The 26,805-nt window shown below is 43.7% G+C and overlaps 1 protein-coding gene across 4 annotated transcripts in view; it reads right to left on the bottom strand.

The window, feature by feature from the left end:
• Mapre1 (microtubule associated protein RP/EB family member 1) overlaps positions 1-26,805 on the bottom strand; it is a 33,108-nt gene that overhangs the window by 5,152 nt on the left and 1,151 nt on the right. The window contains exons 1-5 of one of the 4 annotated variants that reach the window (XM_034495416.2): positions 20,740-20,871; positions 15,996-16,119; positions 7,367-7,512; positions 5,233-5,440; positions 1,693-1,814 (exon numbers count right to left, since the gene is read on the bottom strand). In XM_034495416.2, the coding sequence (XP_034351307.1) occupies positions 1,693-1,814; positions 5,233-5,440; positions 7,367-7,512; positions 15,996-16,116 (597 nt within the window). In that variant the 5' untranslated portion in view covers positions 16,117-16,119; positions 20,740-20,871. Of the gene's footprint in view, positions 1-1,692; positions 1,815-5,232; positions 5,441-7,366; positions 7,513-15,995; positions 16,120-20,504; positions 20,527-20,670; positions 20,872-26,805 lie in introns of those variants that run through there. The other 3 variants (XM_034495418.2, XM_034495419.2, XM_076930032.1) reach the window with 3 other exon arrangements.

The raw sequence follows: 26,805 nt of genomic DNA, 5'->3' as shown, positions 1-26,805 counted from the left end.
TCAGAGCAATGATGATTATACCAATCTCCAACATAGTGCACCCCAGAAAAGAACCTCAGTGTACCTCATACACGTGAGAGCCTCCTTCTCAATTTCCCATCCAGCATGAAGCCTAGGCTATGAAGCCAGATGCAAATCCTACCTGCACTGTGTTCATCTGCAAAAGCTCACAAAGTGGCCAAAAAGCTATAATGTATTTAGTGTGTGGCATGAGCAACTATAAAAATATTAGGTAGTTTCTATATTTCTGACTACTCTTTATGCTCCTGTATTTTTCTCTATAACTGCTTCCTCTAGAGCAGTGCTTCTCAACCTTCCTAACGCTGCACCCTTTGATACAGTTCTTCAGATTGTGGTGACCCCCCCAACCATAAAGTTATCTTCATTGCTACTTCATAACTGTAATTTTGTTGTTATGAATCATAATGTAAATATATTTGGAGACAGGTTTGTCAGAGGGGTTATGACCCACAGGTTGGGAACCACTGCTCTTAAAAGTTTTAGGGAAGTCTCCTTTTTCTTATTCATTTCTTATTTCTCACAAGCTAAAAAGTTCTAACAAACATGAACTTTTAAAGGACCCTGCAGCATCCACTCCACTCTCTCCAGACTTCAAGAATGTCTTTTGTGCAGTGGCATTTATCTCAATGGAGTCTGCACCAAACCCTATTCCATACATCTCAATTACTGTGAGCAAAGAATTAGCTCCCACCAGGTAAGATGGTACACATCTGCACTCTCAGCCTTTGGGAAACAGAGGTTGTAACATGGCTATAAGCTCAAGGTCAGCCTAGTCTGCAAAGTAAGACTCTGTCTCAAAAAAAAAATAAATAAATAAATAAAAAAAAATAAATAAAAAACAATAAAAATCCACCCACAAATTATCAGGCCTCCTCACACGAGGTGTTTAGTCGAAAGGCTGACTGGTAAATGTAAGTGAGGTAATGGCAGAGCTGCTCTCAGTCCTCCTTATGCTTATCATGAAGGAGGCTCTCTAGAATGCAGGGTCAATTCCAGCCATGTGGCCTCGGCTGACCACTCTTTCTGCTCTTGTATTATCTCCTCTGCGACTGCTTGCACTAAGGTTTTAGGGAAGGACTCAAAGCAACAGTGCCCAGCAGGTGACTGAGTCAAAATAATCTTGTGAAAGGAATGAACAAAGGTAAGGTTAATACAAAGAAAATCAACGGTCCACTTTTGTTTTTCTAATCTATCTCCAGTCACTGAACTGTGAAGAACTGAACCAGAAGAGCAGCAGGCCTTTCCTACCACTTCCATTCTCCAGCTCCATAAAGCAACTCTCTGTTATCTTTCACTCTCTGAATCCCAGAGACCCCAAGGGCATTCTGACGAGGATCAAGAACTCATTATAATCCACATTGATCCATACTGAGGATAACTGCCTATGACTCCAGCACCAGGAGATCCAGTGGCCTCTGTACACATATCAGACACACAGACACATGCCCATAAAAATAAATACATCTTTTTTTAACAAGTTGAGTTCCAGACAGACATAGGTTTCTGTGGTACTAGGAAAGCCTGACCCCTGTTCTACTTCACTGCTCACAGCCCACTCTGAAGACAAAGGCTCACACATGTCAAGAGATCATGTCTGAGCAGCAGAGAGGCCCTGCCTTTATAAGGGATGAGAAGAACCAAGAGTGACAATGTGAACACAGGAGGGCATACCTGCTGCATCAGCTCAGCTGCTTCGTCATCTCCATTGCCCACACCAGGATTCTTTCGCACCATCCCGGGGCCAGCCTTAGGAGCTGCAGTAGTCCTCTGTGTTGCAATGGGTCTCTGTGGGGCTGAGAGAAGACTAACCACATCAGGAGAAATGTCAAAAACTGACAAATACACAAAAAGCAAGAAGTCAGTGATCAACTAACTACTTTGCACAGACAGGTCAACAAAGGGAATCCATACTAGAGAGCCCAGATATAAACAGCACAATATCCCCAATACATTTGCCCAAAGTAGTTCTTTTCCTGGCAGTAGCCTTAAGTAACCATTTTGGCAGGCTCCTTCATGCTGGGGATAGTCTTCTTGTAAGATCTTCACTCTGATGCAGTGAACAAAAGGTACAATCATTCTGGTATATTACAACAATGATGGACCTCAACTCACAGGCAAAGCAGCTTCATGGATCAAAGACAAACCTTGTATCAAGAGATCACAATCCCAGCTGGCACTGCAGTACTCTGCGCCCCATCTGGAAAACTAGCTCCCTCTAACTCATCACCTCAGACTCACTGGACTACGTAAGGAAGGAGCTCACAAAGGCTAGGTAGGAACAGAGTCCACTGTAACTCAGAGCTCATCTTTTGACGTCTACAGAGTCAGAAGAGATGTACAGGTCGTTCTGTGTTTACAGACAAAGGCAGACAAAACAGTGACAGAAAAGGATCTGCAAGTTTTCATAACTGAGAAAGGGCTCCTCTTCAAGATAAATGTAACACTCCTCACTCTGGTTACTCACCTAACAATTCATTATTCTATAAAACATAGATATAATGCCAGGCTTAGAAATCACTCAACTTCCTAGCACCCAAAATTTACAACTACAGACCTTTTGTCCACATCATAGGCATTTCCTTTGAATGGAGCTCTCTGGTACTTGCTTATCCTGAACACTGAATGTTTACTGCAAGACTCAACTCAATTGTTGGTAGCATCTGAAATATGCTATATCTAAAATTACCTACATAGTTGCATCTCAACAGATAAGGAATAAAAAGCATCCATTTCTGAGGGCAATCAGAAACCTCCTACACTGGTGATGGTATGGCAATAGATAGCTGCTTTGGAAGAAACAGGCAGTTTTGTGAACACTTTTATGTAGCCTAGGAATATGGCTTCAAAATAAACTCTTGGGTATTCACCAAAGAGAAATGAAAATGTATTCCCCACAGAAACTACACCTCAACTTCACAGCAGCATTACTCATGACAGCCCAACACTAGCAACAACTCAAATGACCATCAACTGACAGATGATGGACATTATCCTTCAATAAAAAAACAATCAAGTACTAAGCTAAGCTGCTTGGGAGGATAAGGCAAGAATATCCAAGTTCAAGAACCAATTTGGGCATTTCTAAGAGCGTGTCTCAAAAATCAGGGGGCAAGTGGTATTCGTGGAGCCTGGTATGCTTCAGAAGTACACAGCTTTCCTGACATGTGTGAGACCCAGGTACTTGGGGAAAGGGGCAGACACACAAGAAAAAGTATCAGCTGGTGTAGTGGTGAATGCCTTTAATCCCAGCTTTGGGACACAAAGACCAGTCTCATAAATTTAAGGCCAGCTCTGTCTATATAGTGAGTTCCAGATAAGCCAGAGCTACATAGTGAAACAGTCTCAAAAGAAAAAAGCTGTAACACGGATGAACTTTAAACCATTATGATCAGACATGATCTCTTGACATGTGTGAGCCTTTGGCTTCAGAGTGGGCTATGAGCAGTGAAGGAGAACAGAAACCAGACACAAAGACAAAGATAATACATATTCTATGTTTGTATATATAGAAAATGTCCAAAACCAGAAGTCATAGACAGAACACAGATCAGTGAGTGCCTCGAGCTAGGGACAGGATAAAAGTTGGAGGAAGTGAGAAGTGATCAATACTGAACACAAACGGGTTTCTTTCTGTGTGATCAAAATATCCTAAAACTGTTTATGGTAATAACGGTTATAAAATTCTTTGATTTAAAAAAACGGGGAGGGGCGCATACACATCTTTAATCCCAGCACTTGGGAGGCAGAAGGCAGCCTGGTCAACATGGTGAGTTCCAGAATATCCAGAGCTACATAGTAAGACTTGTCTAAATAAAGAAAGAAAATTTAAAAAAAAAAAAAAAAAAAAAAAAAGTGAGGGCTTTTTTAGGCTTTACTGGTTTTCCTGGTTTTCATTCAGTAATATGCTTGCCTTGAAAGTCTCAAGACTTGAGTTATATCCCCAGAATCCATGTAACAGTACATGTTTGTAATCCCAAGCTAAGACAAGCAGATCCCTGGGACTCCCTTGGCAAGCCAGCCTAGCCTATTAAGCCAATTCCAGACCAATGAGATATTTCAAAAAAACAGATGAATGGTACCTGAGGAATACCCAAAGTTATCTTTGATCTCCAAATGCACCTGCATGCACACACACATGGTTCAGAAGAGCATTTGCTGCTCTTCAGAGGATCTGGCTCAATTCCCAACACCCACATGATAGCTCACAATCATCTCTAATTCCAGTTCCAGGGAATAGAACACCCTCTTTCTGGTCTCTAAGGGTACCAGGCACATGATGTGATCCAGACATACATACAAACAAAAAAAACCCACACACATAAAAAAAAATTAATTTGTTTTTAAGTGAAAAGGGTAAAAGATATATGGTGTGTGAACTTTCAATAAAGCTATTCAGGAGGAACAAAGTTCAAGGTCATCCTTGGCTACACACTGAATTCAAGGCCAGCCTAGGCCAGAGACCTGTCTCAAAAAGAGACCTCCATCATTAGCAGGGAGTGGTGGCTCACAACATAGGCACATGTTCTATGAATATACTACAAAAACACACCTGGAAACCAAACAAGCCCAAACATTCTCAGGACTCTCTCTACAAACCACTTCCCCCTCCCTCCTAGGCCCTGCTAGCAGCAAAGCAAACTACAAGTAGCTCTCATGCTGAACCTCTGTGAAGGAACACAGAATCAGGCACAGAAAGCTGGCCTACAGACTGATGGCAAAATGATGCAGACAGCCTAGAAGAATCCCTCAAAGACTGAGAAAGCTCTTGAGTCCTAAACTTCAGACCTAACTGTAACTTACTTACCTCCTAGGTGTTTATAAAGTGCCCCAATTTCCCATGTAGCTAAAGCTCTTGTACATAAGCTAAAGTAGGGAAATTCTATTGCAACCAACAAAAGCCCTTCGGTAAAACAGCATAGTCACTCATCCAGGCCAGAGACAAGTGTTAACTTCCTACTTTACAGAGGTGGAAGACCTGGGAACAAAGTGAAGAGGCTCCCACAGAGCTTCAGAGCACAGGTATCTATAGCTGCCACATGCCAGAGTCCACATTGCTATCAAAAGCACACGGCAAAGCTCCTTACTCATAGCTACAGCATAATTCTGTATGGTGCACCTATGCCCAAGCACCACCAACTTTTTTTCTTTTTAAGAATAAAACCTCTGGTTCAGTGTTGCATGAGTGGAGTTACTGGAAGAGGTTCTGTTTACCTGCACTACCGGAGCCGAGAGGTTTCTTCGGTTTACTCAAAGCTGGAGCGACAAGAGAAGGAGCCACTGCAGTTTCTTGACCTTGTCTGGCAGCTACAGGATCATACTCTTTTCCATCATAATTTGCATCAAAAAACTTCTTGAACCATTGAACGAATTCAAAATTGTCCTGAAATTTTCCTTTTACTAATTTATCCACAGGAATTATCTGCAGAGAAAAATCAAGACCATTCAGAACAAAACAGAGAGCTTTGGCAAACATCAACCCTGTCCACTCATCAAAACAACACAAAGCTCTGCCAAAGGGAGAAAATGTTTTAGATCAGTTTGCTAAGATCAGTTAGCATTCAATACAGAACCAATCCCTAACCAGTCCTCCAAACGCCTAAGAAAAAATGTTGAACAGAAAAGGAAGAAGGACCAGGATCTGGTTCAGTGCCTACCTGGCACGCACAAGGCCTTGTACTGAATACCAGCACCACAGAGGAAGTCATATATACCAAGGAAGTGTATATCACCAAAGTCATACACACATATCAAGACACGATGAAAGACAGCAACTTCACTGTACCATGAAGAGAAATCCCCTGGCTGAGTGCAGTGCCACAGGTCTGTGAACAGTCCCGGAGCTAAGGCAGGAACATGTCAAACTTGAGGTTAACCTAGGCTACACAGTAAGACTATCTAAAAAAGGAGGGGAGAGGCTCAGCAGTTAAGAAGATGCTCTTCCAGAGGACTTAGCTCCAATTCCTAGCAACCACATAGCAGCTCACAACTGTCTGCAACTCCCAATTCCAGGAAATCTTACACCTTCACACGATTACACATGCAGACAAAATACCAATGCACAGAAAATATAAATAAATAAATTATTAGAAAGGGAGGGAGAGGAGATGAGGGTACCAAGTAGTCAAGGTGCAGAATCAAGTACAGTATATTTTTATAGAAATAAATCTAGAAATTAAAACAGTTAGACATCATACTAGTAGAGATTAAATAATACTTAAAACACTAGTCTGATATATGACCAGTGGGATGGGTAAAGTGCACTCACGTGTCTCATGTGCGCAAGCGCTCTCGCGCGTGCGGTCTCTCTGTCTCTGTCTCTGTCTCTCTGTCTCTCTGTCTCTCTCCGCCCTCCCCCCCCCAATAAAATGTGATGAAAAAAAAGTTTTAGGGTTGGAGAAATGGCTAAATGATTGAGGGCACTTGTTGCTCTTGCAGAGTTTGGTTTGGTTCCTAGTACACGACTCACTGCAACTTCTAACTCCAGGAGACCCAACCTCCACAGGAATCAGGCACGCACAGGATACAATGCATAAATGCAACCAAAACATTCATACACATAGAATAAATGAAACTCTTCAAAATAAACTGTTAATCACTGGTTCAGATTTACAGGTTGACTGCCCCAAACCATTACTAAATTCAGACAATAAAGAAGACAGTGAGGAAAGCAGGGAGGAAGGGTAGAGGAAAACCTCTCATCATGTTAACTAGAAACAAGTAACATCAATTGGCAAGAGAAAATGTCCAAAACTACTTTAAAATAGCCAGGGAGAGTTCCTCATACCTATGATCCCATCACTCAGGAAGATGAGACAGCAAGATCACCATGAATTCAAAGCCAGCCTGGGCTACACAGTGAGAGTTCAAGGCCAACGTGAGCAAAACAGACTCTCAAAAATAAATTTTAAAAGGGCCAGCAAGGCCAGGTGGGGTGGAACATGCATTTAATCACAGTACTTGAGAGCAGAGGCAGGAGATTCTCTGTGTGTTTGAGACCTGCCTGGTCTACATAGTGAATTCCAGTACAGCCAGAACTATACAAAAAGACTTGTCTCAAAAAGACTATTAAAAAAAGGGAAGAGGAAAGAGAGATGGCTCAACAGGTAAAGATACATGGTGCTAAACATAATGACCTGATTTTCTAGTTGTCTGTAGATCTACAAATGCACTTGCATGTGCATGGACAGATGTACATACATGCGTGTATACATACATACATACATACATACACACACATACACACACACACACACACACACACCTCTTAGTAAAGGATAATTAAAAATTAAGTAAAAGTGTTTAAATATAAGAAAGTAACCTAAACAAAGGAATAAAGTTTACTTACTTTGTCAACACCCATCCTCTTGAAGCCTGCTTGTAGTATTTTGAAGTTCTGGATATATTCATGTTCTAGCTTAGCTTGGAATTTCACTTTCTTCAAGGCAATGGAGCCAGGGAAGAGCATGTCCATAAACTGACAGTATGCAGCCCCTGAATCAACAGTAACACAAAACAAAAATTCAATAAACTGTGGGTCACTGAGTACCACTTTTCCCCCAGACAGAATCTCACTATACAGCCCTGGCTGGCCTAGAATTTGCTATGTAGATCAGGCTGGCCTGCCTCTGTCTCCTGAGTACTGAGATTAAAGGCATGTACCACTATGACCCACTCTAAATGCTACTAGTGAAAAAGCATGGGCACCCAAATACAATTGTATTAAAGACAAGTTTCATGTCAATGGAGCTGAGAATAACCTGGAATTTTTGATTCTTCTGCCTCCACTCCCAGAGTACTGAGATTTTTAAGCTAGAAACAACACATCCCTTTATATGTGTGGCGCTCAGGATAAAACCCAGGGCTTGTGTATACTAAGCAAGTATTCTACAGAAGGCCATAAACAGCCAAAAAGATGGGCCACAGAGACAGCTCAGCAGTTAAGAGTATGTATGGCTCTTGCAGTGGACCCCAATTTAGTTCCTAACATCCATGTCAGGTGGCTCTTAACCACCTGCAACTTCAGCTCCAGGGGAATCTACACCTCTGTGCGCACTTGCACGCACTCATACACATACGCACAATTTAAAATAATAGAAATAAATATATATGAATGCAAAATAAAATTTTAGAAATCTATTAACAAAGAGCTAGGAAAGCTGGCTTGGCAGTTAAGAGCAAGAGGTCCTGCAGAGGACCTAGGTTTGATTCCCAGCACTCACAGAGCAGTTTGCAATTGTCTATAATACCAGTTTCCAGGGGATCCAATGCCCTTTGCTGGTGCCAATGGTACCTGGCATACATGTGCTGTACAGACATACATGCAAGTGAAATACTCATACACATAAATAATGAATATTTTTTAAAAATATATTAACAAAATGGGGTCTTATGTTTGGTTTTAGAAATAGGATCTTGCTCTGTACATCTAGCTGACCTAGAAATGTACTACAGAGCCTAGGCTGGCCATGAACTGATAGCAATCCCACTGCCTCAATCTCCAGAGTACTAAGTCAAAGCTGATTTTATCTGACAAATTCTGCAACATACTTTCAATTTGGAAATAGGCAGAAAATGAAAGTTACTATGAAAGTCTAACACTTGCTAGAAACTGTCATAAATACTAGAAAGAAAAATGCTCGGAACAATAAAAAGAAAAAGAGAGGCAACACATTTTCTAGGTCTTCACAAAGATATACACTTGCTCCTTTCCACTCTGGCCCATGCCTGACCACAGACATCCATCATATACACACAGTTGTTGTTTTGTTTTGTTTTGAGACAAAGCCTAATAATGTATACCAGGCTGGCCTTAAACTCAGAGATATGCCCATTCCTGACTCTTAAATTCTGGGATTAAAGACATGCACCACCACACCTAGCATATTAATTTTTCTTAGAGCAAAATAGTAAACAAATATACTAACAAACCACTTGGCATCAGGAATTACCTGACTCTCAGTAAGTCTGCTCAATGGATCATTAGTTTTTATTTTAGAACTCAAAGAATCCTCAGAAATATTACAACTTTTAAAAACTAGACATGGGAGCTGGGGATGTAGCTCAGTGATGGAGCTATGAGGATCTGAGTTCAAGCCCCAACACAGAGAAAAAATAAAATAAAAACAAGGCCCAAAATATGTGGCCCAGTAAATACCACAGAGGCTAAAGACCAACCATGGCATTACACTGAGCTCCTGATTCCCATGTGTGGCTGTTTATCACATTAGCAGCCTACAAGGTACCATACAGTTGAAAAAAGCACAATTTTCTAGAAAAGGAGTATTTCACGAGGCTACACTCTCATTGATCCAATCAGTGTGTGTGTGTGTGTGTGTGTGTATGTATATATATATGTATATATATATAAATTTTTTTAAAAATTAATTAATTAATAAGGTGTCTGTGATGGTTTGTATATGCTTGGCCCAGGAAGTGGCACTATCTTTAGATATGGCCCTGTTGGAGTAGGTGTGTCACTATGCGCATAGCCTTAAGACCCTCATCCTAGCTACCTAGAGGCCAGTATTCTGCTAGCAGCCTTCAGATGAAGATGCAGAATTCTCAGCTCCTCCTGCACTATGCCTGCCTAGATGCTGCTATGCTCCCACCTTGATTATAATGGACTGAACCTCTGAACCTGTAAGCCAGCCCCAATTAAATGTTGTCCTTATAAGAGTTGCCTTGGTCATGGTGTCTGTTCACAGCAATAAAACCCTAAGACAGTCCCACTAAAAGAGGTAGTGATAGAGTGCACCAGTAGAAAGCTTCCTAAGGGTTTTTTGGCTGGTTAGTTGATTGGTTGGTTGGTTGATTAGGGCCTTGGTACATAGCCCAAGCTGGTCTCAAACGCTCAATAAATCCTCCATTTTGCAACTCTCAAATGCTACGATTACAGATATGTGCCACCATGCCCAATCTTTCTGTCCTTTTCATAAATATCTCAGATAGGAGGAAAAAAGTTAAAAGGGGGGAATCCTTTCCAGTCTCTACCTGAATGACAAATGCAGCTGTGACTAGAGCAAAAGTTGACAACTCAAGCATAGCTTCAAGACAACTGAGGAGGACCTTGCCTCAGTGGCCCAACAAACTTCAGCAAGCAAAGTCCACTTAGTCTGTGGCTTGACAATGTGGACTGATGGGAGGAGGCTGAGGCAAGCAGTATCAGAGTATCCACAGGCTGTCACAGCTCTACTCTAAGGCTCTGCTTGTGAACAAAGACCACAAAATACAATGCCAGGGAACTGATTGCAAGTGCACTGATGTTCAACCTGCTTCAGTTCAGAGCACTTTTGAAAAATATAATGAAAATCATAGCCAGTATTTCCTTATACTATGATATACATCTGTAATCCCAGAAGCTAAAAAAAGTGGATCATGAGTTCAAGGCCAGCCAGAACCCAGGAAAGGCCAGACACAATGTAATCCTATCATTTCTAGAGCAGACAGGAAGGGGTCACAGGGCATCACCTAGAAGCCAAGGGCCCAGCAACACTAGAATATATAGAGTGGCAGAAAGAAAGACTCTGCCTCAACAAGGTAGAAGAGAACCAACTCAAGACCTGCCTCTGCCCTCCCCATGTACACCACGGCACACTGGAGTCCTCACACCCATACATCACACACAAAATAAATAGCTCCAGCGCTTTAATATTAACATAACAAAACACACATGACTACTAAAAGAGATAGAGGCTTCAAACAGCACATAAAACTTATCATCTTAGATATAAATAAAATCTGCAGAGAGGGCTGGGGGAGGGTGGATATTAATGCAGACCTTAAAATGCAAGCTGAAAATATTTTTAAACAAGAAAAAATGCTATTTTGATTTTAAAACAATAAATAGAATTATATAATTTGTTTTTTCTTGTGTGTTACTCACGTTAACATTCTGAGGGGCAAGAAACTAGAAACAAACTACACAGCCAATCCACCAAAAGGAGAAATTAATAGTATTTCCCAATGGACACAGGGTGGCAAAAAGCAACTCCTGGCTCCTTCTGGACAAAAGCAAGCCTACTGTCAAAATCATTCTGTATGAAGACACTTTGATGGTACCTGCAACATACCTGCAACACCTAGTGCTTCAGAGTTGATACCTGACAGAACTCAGGATGTCTCGAGTCAACCTGCCAGTGTTACCAACATTTTCGTCACACTTCCTCACTTCCAGAGCCAAGTCAAGGCTCCTTAGTCAGTGGGCTTATGGGGAGCATTTCACAGCCAGCAGCACATTACTAGGGCAGGGCCCCAGCTCTGTACTTCTAGAGAAAAACCCATCCCTGCCTTCTAAAGACTATGCTTGGTGAAGATTTCTAGTCTTTGATCTGATGCTTATTAAGAGTTTGATAAGAACCCTGTCTTGAAAAACAACACATTTTGTTATTGAATAGTCTGCCTCTTCATGCCATGACGTGTCCATGACAGCTCACTGCCTACATGAAAAAAGCCTGGGGCCAGATTATCTACACAGAAAGAGAAACATCTTCTAATTAAGTGAAAAATATTGTGGACTGTATTTATAGACAGAAATAAATTTTAGGGAAAAACTGCTGGTGAGAAAGCAGCCTCCAGTGAAAACGAAGATGACCTCACTCCCACATTACTCATAGATCACAGGGCAAACAAGTGCTTTAAAGGACTTCAAAAAATGGTGACACAGAAATGAAAAGCTGAGAAAATTAACAGAAGACAGAGGACAGCAGCACAAATCTAAGACTATTCTATAACAAAATAAGATTAATAAAAGACACTCTTGGGAACAACTGGTCACTGTATTCTTCATGTATTGTTGCCTCCAAGACAAAGACTAGGAGTCCCTCCACCCTCAAAAAAAAAAAAAAAAAAAGAGGAAGTCCAAAGGCCTCAGGCCTCAGGAAGCAGCTAGGGAATGGCAGCCTCAGCCTCTTTCGATCAACCCAAAGGGCAGGCACCAACCAGTTAAGAAAAAGTCCATAGAAACAGGATGTGGGGATCGAAGAATATGGGTTCTTCATTTGGAAAAAGGCTCAATCCCATTGTTCTTAGTTCTATATGCCAATTCATTACTCAAATTCTCTAAGCCATCTTTCCATCTGAAAATAGAGGTATCTGTACTTCCTCTTGGAAATACACAAGGAACTAAATGGAAATGTTTGAGAAGCATCATTTACAGAGCTGAGCCTGGTGGTACAGGATGTCTGAAACCCTGGCTTCTTAGGAAGCTGAGATAGAAGAGTCATACACTATAGGCTCCAGGGTGAGTTAGAGGCAGACTGAGAAATTTAGGAAAACATTGTCTCAAAATTTAACTTACAAAGGGTTGGGGCTCAGAGGCAGTGCACTGGTATAGGATTTGTTAACTCCTGTCTTTAACCACTAACTAGTAAAAAAAAAAAAAAGTTATTCACTAAAAGAAGCAGGATTCAGATACTGTGTCATTATCAACACTTTCCCCCAGTGGGGACCGAAGCCAGAGACTTGGGCATGTTAACCATGCTTTCTTTACCTACAACTACATCCACACCCACAAGACAAGAATTTCAGTAGTTGGAGAAAAATATCCAATCCTCCCTCTCTTCCTTCTCCTTCCCCCTACCCATGAAGGGTTTTTGTTTGTTTTGTTTTTTGTTTTTAAATAAGATTTATTTGTTTATTTTATATATGAGTTCTGTCTGCATGTACACCTCTGTGCCCGAAGAGAGCATCAGATCCCATTACAGATGGTTGTGAGCCACCATGTGGTTGCTAGGAACTGAACTCAGGACCTCTGGAAGAGCAGATAGTGCTCCTAACTGTTGAGCTATCTCTCCAGCCCCTTGTTTTTTTAAGAGAGGGGTTCACCATGTAGCCTTAGATGACCTGGTTGCTTGCTATGTAGGCGATATAGACCAGGGTGGCCTCAAACTCAGAGATCTGCCTGTCTCTGTCTCCTAAATGCTAAAATTAAAAACATGTGCCACCACACTGAGCTATGGTGTGTGTGTGTGTGTGTGTTTGTGTGTGTGTGTATGCATGTATGTATGCATGTACACGTGTTTTCATATTCTTGACCTCATCTACTAACCATGGCAGATCCAGTTTCAACAGCCATGACATGCAAGGCAGGGGAAATGATGGCTCAACAGGTAACAGCACTTGCTCTACAAGCACAACGGACTATATCCAAGTTTGAATCCCCAACACCCATGTTAAGAAACAGGCACGATGTGCATGCCTGTCACCCCAGTATTAGGGGGTAGAACAGATCTTAAGACCTCATCAGTCAGCCTATCCCAGACTGAAAGCCTAGTCAAAACAAGTTTCCACCTCCAGTTCAGTGTCAGACCCTGTCTCAAGGCAATTCTAGGGGAAGAGCAACAGACAAGATACTGAAGGCCTCCACATACAAGTACACAGACCCACACCCTCTGACCCACACCCTTCAATGAATACCCCTCCCCCTCTCTTTCTCTCTCTTACACACACACACACACACACACACACACACACTGACATGCTCTTTAGTGTATCCAAAGTTAGCAGACCTCTCTAAGTCATTAAAAAAGCTGGGTGTGATCATTCACATCTATAGTCCCAGCACTGGGGTGAAGACAGAAAGATTCAAGATTACATTCATATATAATCAAGTTTGAAGCTAGCCTGAGCTACCTAAGACCTGACTCAGAAAAAAAAAGAAATACAGGTCAGTGATCAGTAAAAGATTAAACTGGCCTCAAAGATGGCTTAGCAGGTAAAGGTCCTTGCCCTCAAGCCTGACAACCCTTGGGACCCACATGTTAGGAGGGAAGTTGCTGTCTTCTGACTTCTACACAAAAGCCATGTTCCACTGTTACCAAGACTACAAAATAAGTTAACTATAACAAAAACTTGTATTTAAGAAAGAAAGACAGACAGAAACACAGACAGAGGACTGGAGAGATGGCTCAGCAGTTACATGCCCTGGCTGCTCTCCCAAAAACCTCAAGTTCGATTCCCAGTACCCATATGATGGTCACAACCTCTGTAACTCTAGTCCCAGGGAGGAGATCTCATCTTCTCTTCTGGCCTCCATGGGCACTGTGTGCACATGGTACACAGACATACATACATATGAGCAAAAAACCCAAGCACAAAAAATAAAACATAAAAAAAAAAAAAAAGATAAGCACATTTGTGATAAATAGTAATTACTGAGAGCATAAAGTCCATTTCATTTGCTCCAGCATCCCACTTCTAGAAATCACTGAGAAAACAGATGACTTCTGAAGCCAGGAGTGGTGGCATGGGCTTGTAATCCCTGTACTCAAGAGAATCAAGCAGGAGGACCACCAAGGGTGTGAGGACAGCCTAGGCTGCATGGAGTGAGTTCCAGGCCTGTGGGCTACAGAATGAGATCCTGCTTTACATAAATAAATAGCAGGAAAAAGGTTAATATTAAAAGGTACTTAACCATGCCATAATAATAAAAAGAAAAAAATGGAAAAAAAAAAATCAATGACCAAAAATGAGTACCAGAGCAAATAACTACATTAAAAACATGGAAAGAGTCCTGGAGAGATGGCTCAGTGGTTAAGAGCACTGAATGTTCTTCCAGAGGTCCTGAGTTCAATTCCTAGCAACCACATGGTGGCTCACAGCCATCTGTAATGGGATCCAGTGCCCTCTTGTGGTGTGTCTGAAGACAATGACAGTGTACTTATATACATAATATAAATAAATAAATCTTTAAAAAAAAAAAAACATGGAAAGAAAGAGCATATAGCATATAGCTCTTCAAAATAACCACTTCTAAGTTACCAACACTGAAGAGTACCCCATGCAAAGCTGGAACGTATGACACATACATACACAAGGTAACTAGTGAGGCTCTGAGTAACAGGACTCCTAGAAGCCCTCCCTCCCAGCACTTTCCTGCACACTGTCCAATCCTTACACAGAAACATCTTGCTCTTGTTCTCACTCATTGCCTCTCTAGGAAATGGTAGCTTTGAGGAAACTGGCCCTGAGAATAAAAAACATACCTGATGAATTAATATAAAAAGAGCTGGCTGGGTATACTGTTCAGTGATAAAGCAATGTCTAGCATATGTGAGGCTCAGCATTCAATTTCAGGCAACAAAAATTAAAAAGTAGAATTAACACAAGAGCACTATTACAGTTCTGACCTTAAATAAACCTCAATCGTGGCCACATGAGCTCTGAGTGAGAAGCTAGGCCAGGAGATGTAGCCTCAGCAAAAGGCAGTGGACATGCAGGCCAGGAGTGTGCTCTTCTAAAAACTATATTCATTTATTTACTTTTGAGACAGAGCACCATGTACCCCAGACTGGCCTCAAATTCACTAAGCAGCCAAAGCAAAATTCTGAACATCTGATCATCCTGCAGGTGGATCCCACATCTAGGTTCAGGCAGCCTTGGGAATCAAACCCAGAGCTCTGTACTCTAGGCAAGTACTCTATCAACTGAGCCACACATCCTAGCACTCAGCAGGGTAAAGCTGAAAGAAAAAAATCTGTAATCTCTTTGTGGTGGTTCCATAGAGGCCTACGCAAACCCTAAAGCCACATATACTTTTAAAAAGTGGTCTCCTGAGCCTACACCTTTAATCCCAGCACCTAAGAGGCAGAAGCAGGTGGATCTCTGAGTTGAAGGCCTGCCTGCCTGCCTGCCTGCCTGCCTGGTCTATAGAGTAAGCTCCATGACAGCCGTGGCTATATAGAGAAACTGTGTCTTAAAAAAAGAAAAGGGTAGTACCAACTTAGATAAGGACAAGTGAATCATAAGCAGAGTCATAGTGACCTGTCCCCTGAACCTTCACCCAGCTGACACCCTGTTCTGAAAGATATCTGTACTCCCCGTGAACACCTATGCTCCTGTGTCATCCCCTTCCCCACATCCTGCATTTTTGTGTTTATAACCCCTGTGTTAAAAAGTAAAAATTATGGTTTGATAATAAAAAAAAAAAAATAAGTGACCAGAAAAAAAAGGGGGGGGAGGGGAGGAGGAGGGCTTACCTGAACACAACTGTTCTATCTTTGTCAGATTTAACTGCAGAGATTCGTTGATCCACGCCAGCATGTCATGTCGACTTAGGTTATCACTGGTGACTGACGTCGAGTACACATTCACTGCCATCTTCTACAACATGTAATAAAAGAGAGAAGGCTCCTGTTATAGTAAGCATAAAAATGAGGGCAAGCAGTTCCCACGGTTACCAAGAACCTGTACAAATATTCAATTTTAAGTGCAGCCTTATTCCTTGAGGGGTGAAACCAAATACTAGGATTCCAGTCATAAGACAGAGTTCCATGCATAAAATGACCTGAAATAAATGGCCCCAAACCAGCCAGTCTAATATTTAGACCTCATGTTAATAAGACTGGCACACAATTACAAGCCACAAAAGGCACTAAGGGATCAAACATGTACTTTATAAAGAGAAGCTGGTACACAAACATTCTGCTCAAAAAAAAAAAAAATAGTTCAATAGTTCAAATAGGGGTTAGAGCATGTGTTTTACATGTTTGATGCCTGGGCTCAATCCTCAATACCACAAAAAATAAGTAACAAAGGTGGGTGTGGTGGTAACATATGCATACTCAGGAGGCTGAGGCAGAAGGACTCAAGTTCCAGGCCAGCATGAGCTACAAAGACTTTATCACAAGTCATCATCAACAACACACAAACCCAGGGCTGGGAGCATAGCTCACCAAGAGTGCTTTGCTTGCCTGGTATGCACCTATGCACCAAACCCTGGGCCCATCCCTAGCAAGGCTATCTACTTTCACAGGTTTCAACAGCCTAATACTGTACATAGGTGAGGTCAAGTGACAACCTCTCAAAGTCCTTGGCACCTAGTATTCTTTGCTGCACACCCTAGAAACTAGAGGGTATCTGAGCACCAACCAAGTATGAGACCTTTTGAAGACCCTTGTTACTGAACTGACAATCCTCTTTAAGGCTTACTTTACTCTGTTCATTTCAAGGATGAAGAAAAGGAGACCCTGACTATTTACAGGCAAGCCTGCTCAGCCCTATTTTCCCATTTCTCAGAAAATGCTGCCCCTTACCTTTCTGTCAAACTTCTGAAATAATCTCTTTTTATTTTGGAATACAGATCTCGCCATATTGCCTCAAACTTCTAGACTTATGTTATCCTCTTGCCTCAGGCTTGGAAGCATTTGGGACTACATGCACCAATCATTATAGTCAACTAAAAATCTCATTTAAAACGCTAGGAAATGTGGGTGCTGTACTCTTGAGCACCAGGTCTGTCATTCCCTCATTCTCTGTATTTTTTGTTGTGTGTTTTTATGTGCACAAATATGCATGTGTGTAATGGTCAAAGGAAAACTTTCAGGAGTTGACTCTCTCTCCTTCTATCATGTAGCTCCCAGGGATCAAATTCAGTTGGCAAGGCTTGCTGGCAAGCACCTTTACCTGCTGAGCCATCTCACCAGCCCAAACAGTAGATTTTATAGTGACCCAGAAATTTAGAATTGTTCTTATTCCCTGAGACATCAAACTTGCCAATGGAGTAAGGGATAAAATTCACAGCAAGTTAGAACAACCATGAGACCCCAGCCCTTAGCTCTCTTGGGAAGCTTCACTCCCTCCACTTAGTAACTAGTATGCAAGGGGCTTGTCCCACACTCATCTCCTGCATGGAGTTGCTGCAAGCCTTGGGTCATATAACTCCGGTCGGAGAGCCAGAAGACTGGGTTTCCTCACCCAATGCTTGTGTTAAGAGCAAGGGTACCTAGGTCTACAGACACAGGACAGTTTATGCCCCTGATATCCCTGTCCTTCCCCTCCCCTTCACAACCCCACACCTCACACAGTGCCTTAAATGGAGTGAGTGCTGGGTAAACGTTACTTGTTTCAGACTGTGGAGGAAGAAAAGGTACATAAACTTTTCAGAAAGCTAACAATCAACACTCTATACACTCTCCAATAATCAGATGACAGAAGTACCACACAAGAAAACAGCACAATTTAGTTTCTCACTCAACAGGTAAACTATTAGTCACGTTTCCAGAACACTTCATTCAATCCTCTGGAACTATAATTATCATACTAAAACTGACGTTATCCCTCCATTTCTGAGCCTCCCAGACCAGATTAAGGCCAGGATGCAACTGGAGGACCTGGGCTTGAACACCAGTCCATTTCATTAGCTGTGATTTGGGCAAGTTACTGAACTCAGTGTACCTCAGCTCTAAATTAACACAACCATCTGAAAAGGGTCTCACCGTGAGCTGTATAAAATAAGGAATGAAACTGAGCTGGCATCATATCAAACATAAGCCATAGGAACAAACGGGGTCAGGGTAGAGACTGCCTCTTTTTTATGCTATCTTCAATGCTAAAAACTATGCCTGATATCTGCTGCCAACACCTCTCAAGATGCCCTGCAAGCTCTCAAATTAGTCTATCTCAATCTGTTCCTACACAGCAGCCAGAAAGAATTTTCTGAATCACAAATCGCATGAGGTATTTCTCTGTTTAAAAATCTCTGGATGAACAAGTAAGGGCATACTGTGTGCAGAACGCTATTATTAAGTACCAATGAGAGCCATCCAAACTGAATGACGTGATCCCAGACTGAGCACTTACCATTTAGCTTGGGTATATCCCTACTCATTGGGTATTGTGTGTCATGCTATCATAAAATAAAGCAGCTGGTAAAGCCACATGTGTCTCCTGACCACACCCCGGCTCAGAAAAGGTTAATGGCCCTTCACCATCATGTAATTTCAAACTCTTTCATTAGCAGTACGTTAATACCAGGTCCCATGTGCTCCACAAGCTCTGTGGCCACTAAATACATGGGATTAGGCACCCTGTGGATGTGCAATAAACATCCACTCACTCAACCAATTAATTGGCTCTTCCAGGCAGTCAAAACAGAGCCTACCTCTCCAGCCAAGCTCTCTCTCACTTTCTGGTAAGAATGTTTGAGCCAGAAGTGAAGGCCCATGCCCATAAACCTAGCACTCAAAAAATTTAGGTAGAGAGACCACTCTAAATTCAGGACAAGTGTGGGACACACAGTACATTCTAGGCCAACTTAGGGCACAAAATAAAGTAACAAAAAAGTCCACTGCTTAGCCTCAGTCAGTGCAAGTTGAACCCTACAGTTCAACACATACCCTACGCTTTCAGGGCTCTCTGAGCTAAGCAAAATACAACCATAAGGAAAAATCCCCTTTCCGTCTAGTCAAGTATCTCTCCCCTCAGTGACTCTCCTGGGATTCTCCCTAACTCGTTCTACTCTGCTTTTCCCACACAGTATCTCATGACCTAGCTAGATGACCTTCAATTTTTGATTCTCCTGCCTCTACCTCCCAAATGTAAGGACTACAGGCATGTCCACATTTGGCTCCCTAACTCACTCCAATTCAGTGTAGGATAAAGTACATTCTATTCCTCTCCAAGTACCATCCGGAGACCTATGAAAAGGCAGGAGGGAGGTGGCACCAAAAAAAGCTATGTGACCCTGAATGAAACATGTCTCCTTTCCTCAGAAATGACTCACCTGTAAAGTGGGTAAGACCCTACCTTCCTCACAGAGGTGTGGTAAGGATTAAGTAAGAATCTGAGTGATCAACCCTAACAGAAAAGCACACCTCCTCCCAAGCTTTGCTGGCACTTTGACACCGCAACAAAAGTCACGTCTGTATGAAACAGTTTCTAGATGGAGAAGAAGGGGTAACACACAGGATATGACTCTGGAGTTGGCAAGTCATCTCAGTACCCAGAGTCTCAGACTCGCCCCTGTAAAAGGGTGATGAGCAGCTCAGCGACACAGTGGGAGAACTGCAGTCAACTCCCAACACCACAGAGAAAATAAAATGAGCAAACTACAACAGAGGGGATAGAAAGAAAATGAAGATAGCATCGTTTCAAGACAATGTGACTATTAAATGACACAATGCTACATCAAGCTCTTAACACAATGCCTTATACACAAGTGCCCATTAAAGAGCTATCTTGATTAATGCTATTCAAGACATCCCATCACGGGCAGACATCAGGCCTAGCTTAACTTCCCTCAATGGGCCGCAGCATCCTCATCGCCAAGGTGCAGAGGTCAGGCTGTACCCTGCAGTACTGGTATCACCCTTTTACAGTAATTACAGAAATTATCTTGGCCATGTATTCATTTTCTTGCTTCCTAGCTCTCTACTCACAATGCAGACTCCTAGAAAGCATGTCTTTGCCTGTCTACTCCCAGATGAGAACCGGGCCTAGCATTTACTAGGCACTCAAAAAAACACCCGCGGCCCGCCTTACTTCTGCCAGGGACTGCGCTGAAACCTTTCTATGATTAATCTTACTGTCTCCACTTTACAGATGAGGAAACTGAGGCACGGGGAGGCTGAAGCGCCTGCCTAAGGTCGCACTCTAAGGTCCAACTCCGCGGACCAACTCCCACCCATTATGCAACGACGCCTCCTACACCGAGGGTCTCCACCGCGCCCCTCGCGCGCGCGCGCCCGCGCGCGCCCGTGTACACACACCCTCCGGGCCCAGCCGCAAAGCCAGGATTTCGCCGGTCACCACTAGGCAGCCCCCACTTCCGGCCCACGCCCCGCCCCCGGGACAACGGAGCGCGCGCCCCCGGCCCAGGCCGCGCACCGGGTCACGGCCCCGCCCTTCCCCCCCACTGCCCGCGCGGCTCCGCACCGCTCACGAGGAGCCGCCTCCCGTGAATTCCGGACTGCTGCCGCCTCCCGGGCCCGCCAGCCGCCTCACCGGCTCTCACAGGACTCGCGTCCGCTGTCCGCGCGCCCGGCTCCGGTTCCGTCTTCGTCTCGTTCAAACCGTCGGACCCCGCCCGCCCGCGCGCAATGACCTCACACGCACCCCGCCGTGACGCGCCGACGCAGGGGCTCGTCAGCGCCAGCCCGGCCTTTTATAGAGACAGACTGGCCCGCGAGCCGGAGGCGGGGCCGAGTCCTTGATCGACAGCTGGCGTGCCCGGAGGCGGGGAGCAAGCCTGTTGGGCACGTGGTCAGTTGCAACCAATGACGTGTGAGTCCTCTCGGAGGGCGGAGCCCAGTTGCACATTCTGGTTTGCCGTAGCCCAGAAGAAAATTGGTTTGACCGAGATGGATTTTTGAATGGGCTCAGGAGGAAGGTTAGTTGATAAAGTGCTCGCCTAGCAAGCATGAATCCCTGGTTTCTGTCCTCAACACCACAGAAGCCGGCTGTAGTGGAACACACCTGTCTTGCCAGCAAATGGTTTTGTCATCATCCCAGACCTCTCTGGGAGTTCAGCCTGAGGTACACGATACCCTGTCTCAGAAAGAAAAAAAGAATAAACTGGGAGTGCCGGGCTATTCAAGGCCAGCCTGGTCTACAGTAGCAGGCTAGGCATAACTACACAGCGAGTTCTGGTCTCCAAAAAGAAAAAGGGGTATTCAAAATGCTTTAGCAGGTGCATGCCCCCAAACCTGACAACATGAGTTCAATCCCCAGGACCCACTGACAGGTGAGACCCAAGTCCTGCAGGTAGTCCTCTGACTAACACATATGTGCGGTGCCACTCACATGCCTACACACACACAGAGATATGCCCACAAATAAATTAGCCTGCTGTGGTGGTGTGAACCTTTAATCCCAGGACTCAGTAGGTAGAGACAAGTTAATCTCTGAGATCAAGACCAGCCAGAGAGCTACACAGTGTCTTTTAGTAAAAAAAGATTAGGCACCTGTTTTAGTTAGGGTTACAATTATTGTGATGAAACATGACCAAAGCAACGTGGTGGGTCGATGGGTGGGGGCACACCCTCATAGAAGTAACAGGAGGGGGAACAGGATAAGGGGCTTCTGCGGTGGGAGGGGAAAAGGGGATAACATTTGAAATATAAATAAATAAAATATCACTCTTCCATACCTCTGTTCATCACTGAAGGAAAACAGGGCAGGAACCTAGAGCCAGGACTGGATGTAGAAGCCATGGAGGGATGTTGGCTACTGACTCACTCCTCATGGCTTGCTCAGCCTACTTTCTTATACAATCCTGGACCACCAGCCCAGAGGTGGCCCCACCCACAGTGGGCTGATGAGACTCCCCCATTGAAGACTAAGAAAACATTCTGTAGGCTTGCCTATAGGCTTACCTACTGGAGGCATTTTTTTTTTTTTTTTTTTTTTTTGGCCCGGCTGAGGCATTTTCTTAATTGAGGTTTCCTCCTCTCAGATGACTTTAGCTTGTGTCAAGGTGACATAAAACTTCCCAGTACAGCATCTTAATAAAAAACAAAAACTAAGTCGGCTGGGCAGTGGTGGTGCACGCCTTTAATCCCAGCACTTGGGAGGCAGAGGCAGGCCAATTTCTGAGTTCGAGGCCAGCCTGGTCTACAGAGTGAGTTCCAGTACAGCCAGAGCTACACAGAGAAACCCTGTCTCGAAAAAAAAAAAAAACAAAAAACAAAAAAACAAAAAAAACCTAAGTCACCACTGAAGAGCACCTGCAATATCATCTGGCTTATTCTTAGCACTGCAAAAGACGTTTTCTCACTTTTTAATGCCTTTATCTCCTGCTTTCTCATGGAGGCGATTTCCAGTTCTAGCTCCAGACTATATCTCAGTGCTTATGTGTAGGAAGAAAGGATGAACTGCACCACTTCACAACAGAGAAAGCAGGCTCAGAGAAGCCAGGTGACTTGCCCAGAATCACAGAGCTGGATCCGGGTCACAGAATGCTTTCTCTGCCACAATACCACTTATTTATAAGACTCATAATTCTTTTGAGACAGGGTCAAACATATCCCAGACTAGTCTCCAGCTTCTTATGTGGCTGAGGATAACCTTGAACTCCTAACCCTGGTGTTGCTACTTTTCAAATGCTGGTGTGGTCTGTACCACCAAGCCTGGCTGCCAGCATTTATTCTCTCTAACCAAACAGGCAGACAGACCCTAAGCATTTGATGGTGAGCTAAAACTAGACATAGTGTTTGACCTCCTAAAGGTTCTACTCTGGCAAAGGAGGCAAAGTAGACACATCAGTGACTTGAAACTTGGTTTACTAACAGAACAGACTGAGGGCTAGGCAAAGGTAGTGTGTAGCAAAGTGTTTACATTGTGTGCCCAGGCTCCCAGAAAGTCTGAGCCTAGTCCCAATTGCTGAAGCCTAGGAATGGCTAGGAATCCAAGAAGGTAGCAGTGGATGACTTATTGATGATCCTCCTGCCTCTGAGTGCTGGGATTACAGTTGTGTCTTACCATCCCCATTTTATGTGATGCTGGGGATCAAACCTAGGGCTTTGGACATGCTCAACAAGCACTCTGCCAGCCACACACTCCCAGCCCGCACACACTGCCCGTTTCCATCGTGAACAGAACTCCAAGCATATCACAAGAGACTTGACTTCACTTTGCAGCAGGGAAGAGGTCCCAGAGTTGACACTGGTCCCAAAAGATGAGCTACTACCCTTATTTAAAAAAAAAAAGGGGGGGGGGGGTAATATAGAGAAATACAAGCAAGAGGAAACAGCAGAGCATGCTGTGATCTCAGGATTTAGTGGATTAGGAAGACCAGGAACTCCATGTATAGCCTAGGCTACATGAGACTCTCTTTTTAAAAATTAACATTATAATGAAGCATCAATAACAATAATTTATCCAAAATATTTGTAAATGCCTTGGGGCAACAGTGATAATGCCATTTTATATATGAAGACATATCCTAAGTAGCAAATCTAGTAGATCTAGGTTTAGGCCCTGCCTCTGCTCAGACTTGAAATTAAATAAGGTCTGCGCTGACTGGGATCCTAGCTTAACAGCAGAGTACTTGTCTAACATACACACGGCCCTGGGTTCCCTCCCCAGCACCCTTGGGAGAAAATAAGTCTGTGTAAGTTTTTTTTCTTTTGTGCATTTAATTTTTATGCATGTGTATATGTGTGTGCATGCATGTTTGTACGTGTGGATGCATGTGTATCTCCATGTACAAAAGCCCAGGGTTGATATCAAGTATCCTCCTCCATCACGCTTCACCTTATATACTGAAACAGGGTTTCACACTTGAACCCAGAACTCACCAATTTTCTAGTTTAGCCAATCAGCTTACCCTGATGATCCTCATCTCTGCTTCCCAAGTACTGAGGTTACAGATGGGCTGCTTACCCACCAGGTTATTTTGTGGGTGCTGAGGATCCAAACACTGTTCCTCATGCATGAGTGGCAAGCACTTTACCCTAGCCCTGTGTAAAGTTCTTAGCACCTTGCACATAGTAATTGCTCAATAAATGTTAGTAAGGTCTGAGGCCTTTCCCTTCACGTCAATTATCAAGCTGTACAACTGTATCATTTCATTCTCTACAGACATTTTGTTTAGGAAGTGAGGCCATTGATGTGGGGGTGAGATCAGTGGGAAAGCCAGCAGTACCTTGAGAGGGGTGTGGAGGTGCACACCTGGAATCCTAACATTTGGGAGCTGAGGTTGGAGAGCAGCCTGGGCTACACAGCAATATCCTCTTATCTGGGGTGAGGTGGGGATGCCTCTAGTACAGGAGTGAAATATAGACTCAATTCTAGAAACACAGGGAGTCTCAGGAGGTGTCTGAATCAAAGCTTGTAAAATAGAACTCACGTAGACTCCACGACAGCTCAGATAGAGAAGAGAGAGGAGCTCCTGGCCTGACCAGTCCGCCATTAATCTGTAGTGACAATTTGATCATCTTTAGAGTCTTGTCATGACAGTGAGGGCAGGGTATTTTCCAAGAGGTTTAACTGAGGAAGGAAGACCCATGCTGAGCCTGGTAGGGACCTTCCCACAGCCTGGGGTGGTAGACTGAAACAGGGAAAGGAGAAAGCCACCTGAGTGCTGCCATTACCCTTTCTCTCTTTCCTCTGCTGCTGGGATAGAAATACACTGCCACACACTTGCAGCTCAGCAGAGAGGCTTGTCACCATGCTGTCCTGACACAGTGACTAGAGAAGTAACTAACACCCAAGCTTAACTTCATCTCATTACGTGTTGATCAGAAAATACGTGGGAAAGAGGATTCCATCCTGTCAGAGAAATGGTTTGGAAACTGGGTATGGTGACCCCAGCCTCTAATCCCAGCACTTTACAGCTGAAGACAAGAGGATGCAGCAGCAAAGCTAATCTGTGATACACGCTACTGTGTCCTGACACACACACACACACACACCACAACATTTTGGTTCCTGTTGCTGCTGCTGGAGTCAGAGCCCCACTATGTAGCCCAGGCAGGAGTTAACTCTATAGAGCATGCTGGCTTCCATCTTGCAGAAATATTCCTGCCTCTGCCTCCCAAGTGCCAAGATTACAGGCTATCATGATGTATTACATAGAGAGACTTCAAAATCCACACTCAATCAAAAAGCAGGGAATGGGAACATAGTGTCATTTAGTAAAGCGCTTAATGCACAAGCATGAGGACCTGAGTTCAGAGCCCCAGCATGCAAGTAAAAGCTGGGCATGGAAGGAAGTTCCTATGATCCCAGCAATGAGGAGGAGCAAGAGACAGGAGTACCCCTACAGACTAGTCTATATGAATCTGTGAGCCCAGATCCAGGTGGTGTGTGATTGAGGAAGACACTGATGTTGACTTCTGGTCTCTATGTTCTCATGTACATGTGCACACACACGCACACACATGCACATACATGCCCACAGGCCCTCATGCATAATGGGAATTGATCTATCAATCGATGGCAGAGCAGAACATTTCTACAGAATGCTTTCTGTGGGAGTTTGAGCAGTGGGCATTTAGTGACTTTGTAAATAGGCCTACAACTTGACTGTAAGTCTAAAATTATTTTAAAACTCCAAGTTTTAGAGCCAATGAGTCAACACAATGGGCAAAACCACTTGCCATCAAATCTGATGACCTGAATTCCATCCCCAGGACCCACATCATAGAAGCAGAGAACTGACTCCCAAAAGTTTCTTCTGACCTTCACACACAGGCATAGGCTGTGGCTGTCAACACACACATTAATACATACAAAAAACTAGCTTGCTGGGTGGTGGTGGCATACACCTTTAATCCCAGCACTAGGGAGCCAGAGGGAGGCAGATCTCTGAGTTCAAGGCCAGCCTGAACTACAGAGTGAGTTCCAGGACAGACAGGGCTACACAGAGAAACCCTGTCTCAAAAAAAATTAATAATAATATATTTAATTCCAAGTTTTTAAAACTCAATTTTGACAGGAAAAGAAGAAAGGGAGGAAACAAGACAGGAAAGAAGAAAGGAGAACAGTGGAAATGGATGAAACGTGGACAAGTAGCAAGAGGGCAACCTTGTACAAGTGCCAAATGCTGCCCGAAATCTTAAGTTCCACCAAACCAGGCAAGACAAGTCACAGGCAGAATCAAGGAACAAAGATAGCTGGGCTTCAGGGAGGCAACTTCTACTTGCTACCCCTAAGCCCAACAGCTGTGTGACCCCGTGAAGGGGCCTCTCCCAGCTCTCTTTTCTATAATTGCAGTGGTCAGGCCTCCCAGCAGTTGCTAGGAGAGTTCAACTGCAGGAAATAACAGCTCTCAGCCATACTTCCCAAACACTCAATCAGTTGAGCCACATACCAGCCCAGCAAGGCTGAGAATCCATAGCTGGGGAATGGAGAGACCCTAAGAAGACACCAGAATCCCCCTTGCTCACACGCAGAGATGGGCCACCAGTACAGGAACCCAGATCATCTGACTCCAGAGAGGAATAGAGAACCAAGAACAACCCAGTGCAGACCCTTGTCCACTTAACTAGAAAGCAAGAAGGATGTAAGAAGAATGGGAGAGTCGCATGCCTGCTGCAACCCACCATCATCACACAGCCATGGGACTGA

This window comes from Arvicanthis niloticus, chromosome 2 (assembly GCF_011762505.2).
Source record: "Arvicanthis niloticus isolate mArvNil1 chromosome 2, mArvNil1.pat.X, whole genome shotgun sequence".
NCBI classification, from domain to species: Eukaryota; Metazoa; Chordata; class Mammalia; order Rodentia; family Muridae; genus Arvicanthis; species Arvicanthis niloticus.
This window is presented reverse-complemented; position numbering and strand designations above follow the sequence as displayed.